The sequence below is a fragment of the Citrus clementina genome, unplaced genomic scaffold (assembly GCF_000493195.1).
Source record: "Citrus clementina cultivar Clemenules unplaced genomic scaffold, Citrus_clementina_v1.0 scaffold_5, whole genome shotgun sequence".
NCBI lineage: Eukaryota > Viridiplantae > Streptophyta > Magnoliopsida > Sapindales > Rutaceae > Citrus > Citrus x clementina.
The window spans coordinates 19744838-19753896 of record NW_006262201.1 but is presented as its reverse complement, the minus strand read 5'-3'; the positions used below and the strand labels follow the sequence as shown (position 1 = coordinate 19753896).

Below are 9059 nucleotides of genomic sequence, written 5' to 3'. Positions count from 1 at the left end.
TTATTTATTTTGTGAAAATTTTCTTATAATAAATATATAAGAAAATTATTATAAAATGATAAAAAATTTATTATAAGAAAACTTGAATGACAAATAAAAATTTATTATAAGATAAATAATAAAATATTTTTCCTATCTTTTTACATTTAATTTTAAAATATTACAAAATGTTTATTATAAGAAAATGTTCACAAAATAAATAATTACAAAAAAAAATTATTATTAATTTTTTTGCTCATATCAAAACATAAATTTCTTGTTTTTAATACTTAATTTTTTATTTAGATTCTATTCATTTAATTTATTTAATTTATAATAAATGTAAATAAAAGAGTAGTTGAAAATAAGGGTAATATTGTAAACTTATGCTGTCAATGGGGTTTTTGGCTATTATAAAAACAGCAGGGGGTAAATGGTATATGTTGATTACTGTAGGGGGGAAAGTGGCAATCCCCCTTTGTATATTTGGGTATATAAAAAAATAAGATATAATGGGTGTATGAAAAAATAAGATATAATTATGTCTTTGTTAAAATATTAAGGTTATAGTAAAAACTTTAAAAAGATGTGATGTTTTATTTAATAAGCTACTTATAAAGCAACCACTTGTTTTTAAAAATTGATATGAAAATGAAGAAAATTATCAAATAAACGGTTTTATAAAATTTACCAAATACTATTTTTATTAAAAATTAAGAAACAAACAGCTTATTGAGTTTTAACTTTAATGGACTCTTAGTCAAATTAATTATCGATTCGCTTCTTAAAAAAAAGGATTATATGTATATATATATATAGACAATATTTGACGCGCAAATGTGTTTGCAAACACCATTTTATTCAGGCAATTGTGCAAAGTGTTGGCCCATGGTAAGTAATAATTAAATGGGTCGTATTCATGGTAAATAATATAATATTATTCCCAACTTTAAATTCAACCCTTTTAAACTGTAATTCTTTATCATTGAGGCTCTATTTGGTATTGAGATACTGTATCTTTTAAGTTGTAACTGTTGTGGAGAAAAATTATATTTATAAAATAAAAGTTAGTACTATGTAGTAAATATAATTTTAAATAATAATTTTGACAAAATTAGTAAACATATAATAAATTTTTCATCACACAAATGTAAAATCAAATCAACTTTACTTTTAACTTACAACAGTTAGTGTCTACCATATACTTTAATTAGTGTTGTAATATTTAAGTTATAACTATCTAATTTCAATATTAAACAGAGCTTGAATTGAATTATTGACCATAAGAAGGGGTTTAGCGTAAGGACCATAGTTATAATAGTTAATTACAGATTTGACCATTGAATTAAACGAAATTGAGAGCATGCTGCCAAGTGCCAACGAATAAACAATAATCCCTCTGAATTTATATTTATATTCGACTGATGCTCATACATGACATGTCGAGCAACGCTATGAAGATAACTTCAATGTAGAATATTTTCATGTTCAGTTGAATATGACAAATTTCAGAATCTGTAAAGAAAGCTACAACAAAAGATACTACTAAACCCTTCATACATGTATTGAAATCTTGAAATAAACAAACAAAATTAACTTTTCGTGGAAAAAAAAAAAATTATCAGAAATGATTTGAAAATGGTGGGTAAAGCCCCTGTTGGAGAGTGCTTCGCTGTGGCAACCCAGCGCAGTAGCAAAAAAATAAATTCATATTATGGGAGCTAGCTATCATTTGTTTAAGACCCTATTAGTTTTAAGGTATTTTATATTATAGTTGTTGTGGAAAAAATTATAATTATGAAATAAAAATTAATAATGTGTAATAAATATGACTTTTAAATAATAATTTAATAAAAATAATAAATAAATTATAGGTTTTTCATTATCAAGTAGTGCATTAAATCAACTTAACTTTCAAGTCAAAATAAGGCACCTATAATAGCCAACCACATTTTGCAAATTTTCTAAATTTATCATAAGGAAGAGGAAAGACACACAGGGTCACATGCACAGACTTGACAGGCACGTGACTCGCTTAAACTAGAATCTATAACAGTAGCCATACGACGGTGTAGTGCCATGACCAATCACACTGCTTATGTTCCAACAGGGGAAGTGGTTATTTTCTGCTTTGTTTCTTATCTCAGTTTTTTTTTTTCTTCAATAGAGCTTGTAATAATAGAATTTTAATAAATAGAGCTTTAAAAAAATATATATGTGATGTTTTGTTATCAATAAGAATTTTTTTAAAAAAAATTAAAAAATTACTCCAGTAAACAAATTTTTAAAAAATTATATTATGAAATGAATGATATATCATATAAGATTGTGCAATAAATTAAGAGTACTTTAAAAAATTTAAGCCTTTAAAAAAATTATATAACTTCTACTTCTAAAAGTTCAAATTGTTTAAAATACCTTTAATTTGAGGTACTTTTAATCATTAGATAAAAGCCATACCAAACATACATAAATACTAATTTTGTTTACATTTATAAATTTTAATAACATACTTTTGTATTTTCTTCTCTATTTTCTCACCCTTTCTATCGGACATCGTAATCTTGAGATGGTCTAGGACTTGCCTCCTTCAACCCTTAAATGTTTTACAAGTTGTTAAAAAAAACACACACACACGCACACACACATAAAGCCAATAATTCTTCCCAAGAAAATCTTTAAAAAATCCCAAAAATAAAAATAATGTTAAAACCCTGGATACTGCATTTCCATGAACATTTTGCTGCGTCTACAGAATCAACCTTCTAAAATGCAAAATAAAACTTAGCAAAAGACAAGTTTAAGCTACTTAATTACCAATAATGTCACTTCCAGTTCTGCAAAACCAGCTTCGCATATTCAGCTTTTCTTTTTTTCTTTTTTTCTTTTTTTCTTTTTTTAATTTCTCATTTTGGATCATTTCTCTTGTTTTCTACCGTCAAAAATATCACCATCAACATTCTTTGTTATCATCAAAATTAAACAATCACAGAAATTAATTAAAACAATAATTAACTAATTGAGCATGGGAAACATCAAACTCCTCAACAATGAACTACTATTAAATCTAGCTAATTCTCACCACACTCACTATGAAGAAAATTTGCCAGGGCCATTCCTCGTATATCCGAATCTGCTCTGAAACTGATTCCATTTGATTCTTGCTTGGATTCACGACCACCCCATTTTCTGTTATCAACAAAACCACATCTCAATTCTGATTCATCTTCTCCGAAAGTTCTCTCGACATTGTTATTTTTGCTGTATTTTATTAAGATCTAATTTGTATATTCCCTCAAAGTGTTTTTTTGCTTCTGAATTCATAGAAAATGACAGAAGAATTATGTGAAAGAGTGGTGGTGATTCAGGATGCATCAAGGGATGTGAATTCTAGTGCAATCGGAGGAATCCTGAAAAACTTGTCACTTAAACATGGAGATTCACTTAAATTTCTTGCTGTTCTTCATCAGGTTAATAATCCTAGTACGTTTTCTTTCATGCCACCTCCAAAATTGAATAAGAACTTTCCATTATTATTATTATTTCCCAAATCTTAATAGACATACATATCTTGGTAATATTGTATTGTGCATGTTAATTGGTTCAACTCGTAAAATATTTAGTCTGTACTTGTAATCCGATGATGGGCTGGTTCCTGTCCTCATGGAATAAGGACAGATTTCTCCCCAGATGTTATTAGGGGGAGTAGATTCCTGAGCTAAAATCCTAAACTGCACAATAAAATATATGTATCTAGATTCCCAATAGAAATTAGAAAAAAAATGTAAAATTCTCTGGAGTTTTGAATTTGGGTCACACCAGAATTGAGAATTGAAGAGGAGAGATATGCAAAGGAAAGGGAAACTGATTCGGTTGAGTAAAGTAAAATTCATTTTGCTAGCTTTTTAATTCTTAATTTTTTTTATTTTTATGATCAGTGGGATACAAGATCAGATTGGACTCGAGTTCCATGGTTAGAACAAACCAGAAAATAATTGAAGAACATATTTCAAGGAAGAAGGAAGAGTACCAAACAAATGTGGGGATTGAACAAATTTCCAAGCTATGCCAAGCAGAAAATGTAAGATTAATGTAAATCATTGTGCTTTATTTTGTAGTTTTTTTTTTTAATCGCAAATTCAAACCTGGAGCTTCCATCATGGACTTAACTTACATCCATGCAGTTTTACTTTTACTTTTTTTTATTTGCATTCTATCTGATATGTCACTAATTATTATTTGTCATTTGTAATATTATCTTGCAATTCTAAGGATGTTATGATCTTTGACGTGGCAATTTACTGGGCCTGAAATTCACAGATCGAGTTTGAAATAGAGGTACGTCCAGGAGTCTCTTTGAAGACTGTTGCTGTTAGAGTTGCCAAAAAATTCAAAGCAACCTGGATCATACTTGATAGGTAAGCTCTAAATTAATCTCAATCTTGGTAATTATATAACTGCGTTTGAGATAACTTTTTAAGCTTCTAATTATAATGTTGCAGTAGAAATATTCCAATTCAAGATATAGATTTTATTAAAATTTGAAGAAGTTATTAAGTTATATAGTTTAATTAATGTAAAAGTCAAAAAAATTCTTAAATTAAATAATTTAATAATATAATATTATTATATTAGTAAATTATATAGTTTAATAACTTTTTCAAACTTTAATAAAATTTAGAATATTCTAGAACAAAATAATAGTAAGAGCCTCCACACTGTTGTCAATACACAAGTGACTCCACACTCTCTATAAATTATTATATTTTGATTGTTGTGTAATTTGACATGCACAGGCACGTGAAAGAAAAAAGCTACTACTTGGAGAATCTTTCATGCAAAATATCAAGGATGAAACGAGACAACTCAATGGAACATCTAAGAGGGCACAAAGCCATTGCAAAGAACAAATTACAGGTCGAAAAAATCAATCAGGATGACCAAGTTTCATATGATGAAATGATTCCTGGAAGTCCAAGGAGAAAAGACTCGGCCGAAAGTAAGTCACTGAATTTCACCCCAGTCATATTTTAACATAAATCAAAACACAGATTTTCATCTATTAATTTTTATAATTTTATAGTTTTTTTAAAAAAATAGGAAGGTGTGTCAAGTTCAAATTAATGTTTAAGTTTTTATTTGAACTCGGATAATTAGCCAAATAAACTTTTTAAAACTACTTGGCCAGAGCTCTAGAGGCAATATGAAAAACAAATTGATAAGCACGATATTTTAATATACCAATTGGTTATCCAACAGATGTGTTAATCAAAATAAGTCAATTTTTTTTTTTTAATTGAAAAGTGACATTTATGATTTACCTTTAAACCTAGAACAGTAGAACATAGTGCTAGAAAAAATAAATAAATAATAAAAAATCTGAGAAAGATAATTGTCTTAATTGAACTTTAGCCAATTTCTTTGTTTCGATGTCCTCAAGTTCATAGTTTCAGTTAACACGGATGAAATGTGGTACTAAAACTTTATAAGAGACCATCTTGGTAAAACTAATATCCCTCAGAGATTAATGTGTCATTATCCCTCCTACTACTAATACTAAAATACTTGATAGTATTGACTACCTAAGTACTTCAAAAGTACTTTTGTTGAAAGTGCTTACTCAAAGACTCTTTAATTTCTGATTTTTCAGAGTCTCAGATTTCTCACAAGCCAAACTCAGATGACGAACAAGATGACGGTGTAGGGGAACCCCCATGGCATAACAATAGGAATAAATCTACTTCATTTCCTAAAGCTTCATCAAGTGATCAGCTTTTGACAATCTCTAGGGTATTAACCAAAGAAGCTTCAAGTTCAGGTTACACTGAGACAAAGCACTCTTCTCCCTTGGAACCAAATGGAGAAGAAGACGACACTTTTTCCATTGATTTGAATAAAGAAAACTTTACAAGCAGCCCAGATGCTGATCTTGAAAGCCAAAAGCAAATAAGCAAAAACATTGAAAGTTGGCTTGCAACAAGTCCTAACGAAGCCTTTGACAACTCCATTTGTCCAGTTTGCCAAAACAGAAGGCCAAAGATAGGATGGACAAGAGACTTTACTTGTGCTGAGCTACGAGCCGCAACAGATGGATTTTCGGGCTCGAAATATTTATCAGAAGGCGGCTTTGGTTCTGTGTTTAAAGGAGAAATAAATGGTCTAATGATTGCTGTAAAGCAACATAAAGATGCAAGCAGCCAAGGAGACAGGGAGTTCAAGTCTGAAGTTCAAGTTCTTAGCAAAGCCAGACATGAGAATGTAGTCATGTTATTGGGGTCTTGTTCTGATGGAAACAAAAGGCTGCTTGTTTATGAATATGTTTGCAATGGCTCTTTGGATCAACATCTATCAAGTAAGCATGCTCAAATTGACTTAATTACCAAATTTATTATGGCTTGTTCATCAAGACTAATTGAAAGGAATTGATTATCACAGAGCACACACGCACGCCTCTGAGCTGGGAAAAGAGGATGAAAATAGCACTGGGGGCAGCCAAAGGCTTACAGTATCTGCATGAAAACAACATCATCCACAGAGATATGGGACCAAACAACATTCTTGTGACACATGATTTTGAACCAATGGTAATTATTAATTTACTCACAATATCATATCTGCTTGGTTGGTTCTCTGTTTCATGTTTGTGAGTGTGACATTGCTTGTGTGACAGCTTGGAGATTTTGGCCTCGCGAAAACTCAGCACGAAGATTCGGATTACTCCACAGAGACAGGAGTTGTGGGAACTCTGGGATATTTGGCCCCAGAATATGTTGAATGTGGGAAATTGTCAACTAAAACAGACGTGTACTCATTTGGAGTGGTTCTGTTGCAGCTAATAACAGGACTCAAGACTAATGACAAAACACTTGGAGAGAAAGGTCTTGTGGGATGGGTAAGGACTTCTAGCAAACACCACACACAATTTGTCAATGAAATTTAAACTGGAAATCTTTTCAAAGTTCACCGGTATTTTCATTACAGGCAAGACCGCTGCTAAAGGAAAGAAACTACCCAGATTTAATCGACCCCAGAATCATAGATTGCTATGACGTTCATCAGCTGTTTTGGATGGTTCAAATAGCCAAAAAATGTCTGAGCAAAGATCCTCAGAAGAGATTACCAATGGATACGGTATGTGTTCTTGCAAAAGATTTACTTGTCCCATTTCATGAATTCAGGCTCTTAGTTATTATATTTACAATAACTTAAAGGTGGTGGATGCATTGAAATCCATAATGGAAGGCACTGCAACTAGCAATATCAGAGGTTTCTCCCCAGGATCGGATTATGGAAGTAGCACCAGCTACTCTGACTCGTCTGAATCACCATCTCAATCTGAAGATACAAGCTTGAGTGTAGATACGACATCGGTTAGTAGCATGAATGTGAGGTACCCACCAACACCCCCCATACAAACTTTCCGAAGACATCCACCTTCGCCGTCACTGCCAGCCAGAAGATCTACCTCATCCGTGCAGAGAAGAGGTTATGTGCTTTATGATGAGATGATCATTTAGATGTGATGCACAAAAGTTTCTGTTTCTATGATCGTTAAAGCCTAATAATGTGCACTATGTAAGGACAGCCTCCCTACAAGATACCATCAGATTGGTATCGTAACCAAGTGCATGAATGTGTGGTGGTTAAAATATTCTGTATATTTATGTTGTCAAGCATGTCCTACCAGTTTTATATTCTTAAGTCGTGGCTCCTGTAGTTTTTTACATAATTATATGGTATAAAATGCAGCTGAGTAATCAACTGGCTGAAATGAACAGAAAGTAGTGAAGACTATGATCACCACCTTTAGGTTTTTATTCGAAAGCCATTCAAAGTATAATCTTATGAACTATGATCACACAATTGTCCAAAAATGATCACGTCATCACAAGAATTGTTGCAACCCTGTTAACACATAATGCCCAATCCTAGACATTATCTGAAACCTGATTCCGGCAAAAACTAATCCATAAAGAAATCATTTCAATTGCTGGCTGTCCAAGTACGTTGATGACGGTTGATAAATAGCAACTGTCAAAGAAAAATGGGTGTTTACCATATAACCAAGGTATATCATTTTATGGGAAAATATAAATTTCCATCAAAGAGAACCAAATGAAAGGGTTTCATAAAAATTCCCACAGAACCGAGAATGGAGTTTTCAATGAATTAGTAAACATTTAAGATGCTACACCCAAAATCAAGTAGACAAAGCAGTTTTAACTTGAAACACAACCCTAAACAGCGTAAAGATAGATTAATACTTTGAGCACAAGTCAAATTTGTTTTCATTTCAGAGCTCAAACCAGCAAACTGCACACAAAATTCAATAAACAAGTAAAATCTATCACATGAAAGCAAGCAAATATCACCTTGGAAGTGCATAATTATTTTTAACAACTGTAACAAAAGCCTGAATGCATTTATACACACCTAATCAGTTCCATATTGGCATACAGGCATCACACTGGTTCGGAAAGCAAGAAATCAAAATCCACAAACAAAATAACCATGACTCCGTACAAATCATACTACAAGTCTCAATCCCAAATGAACTATGAAACCTAGCAGGCACCAGGACCTGACTAGTGACTACCAATAGTAAACTAATCATCAACATTAATGAAGCGCCAAAAGTTTCAAAAAAGGGTTCATACATTTGGCAAACAGCGGATTTCAAGGGAGTTCAGACATTTGGCATACGGCAGGCATGTTATTCCATGCACAAGAGCTGAAGCCCCATCCTTGACTTGGTGCAGAAGTACCTGTGGAAATCTGCTTATATTCACTGCGCAAATCATCACCAAGAAGGGTTGCTATAGCATCATTCATGACGATTGGGTCCTTAACATAAGATGAACCATGCTCAAACCAATCAGATGCTAGTAAAGCATCAGGCTGACTAACATACAGGTTACTACTTTCCTTCTCTCTATCTGGAGTCCATGCCTGGTCAACTGGTTCTGATTTCACCTTGTATCCTACAGAACAATAAAAAGCAAGTTGATAGACTATAGCCCAAACCAGTAAGCTGGGGGAATTCATACAGTTGTACGATAATTGGCGTAGGGGGTTCAAAG

The 9059-nt window shown here is 32.0% G+C and overlaps 2 protein-coding genes across 4 annotated transcripts in view; one reads left to right on the top strand and one right to left on the bottom strand.

The window, feature by feature from the left end:
- The first annotated feature begins 3308 nt into the window (after positions 1 to 3308).
- LOC18043049 (inactive protein kinase SELMODRAFT_444075) lies at positions 3309 to 7685 on the top strand. The gene is made up of 9 exons (XM_006432265.2): positions 3309 to 3462; positions 3918 to 4060; positions 4300 to 4397; positions 4776 to 4978; positions 5630 to 6331; positions 6415 to 6563; positions 6650 to 6871; positions 6961 to 7110; positions 7191 to 7685. The coding sequence occupies exons 1-9, from the start codon at positions 3309 to 3311 to the stop codon at positions 7494 to 7496; spliced, it is 2127 nt and encodes a 708-aa protein (XP_006432328.2). The 3' UTR covers positions 7497 to 7685.
- A 111-nt stretch (positions 7686 to 7796) lies between these two features.
- Positions 7797 to 9059, bottom strand: part of LOC18040232 (transcription factor MYB33) — a 6238-nt gene continuing 4975 nt past the window's right edge. For 2 of the 3 annotated variants that reach the window (XM_024184270.1, XM_024184269.1), the window contains exon 5: positions 8458 to 8960. In XM_024184270.1, coding sequence (XP_024040038.1) covers positions 8656 to 8960 — 305 coding nt within the window. In that variant the 3' untranslated portion in view covers positions 8458 to 8655. Of the gene's footprint in view, positions 8011 to 8457; positions 8961 to 9059 lie in introns of those variants that run through there. The other variant, XM_006432260.2, reaches the window with a different exon arrangement.

Coding starts and splice junctions, on each gene's coding strand:
- LOC18043049 (XM_006432265.2), top strand. CDS start 3,309: ATGACAGAAGAATTATGTGAAAGAGTGGTGGTGATTCAGGATGCATCA. Junction 4,061..4,299: donor AGCTATGCCAAGCAGAAAAT/GTAAGATTAATG, acceptor TGAAATTCACAG/ATCGAGTTTGAAATAGAGGT. Junction 6,872..6,960: donor AGAAAGGTCTTGTGGGATGG/GTAAGGACTTCT, acceptor TTTTCATTACAG/GCAAGACCGCTGCTAAAGGA.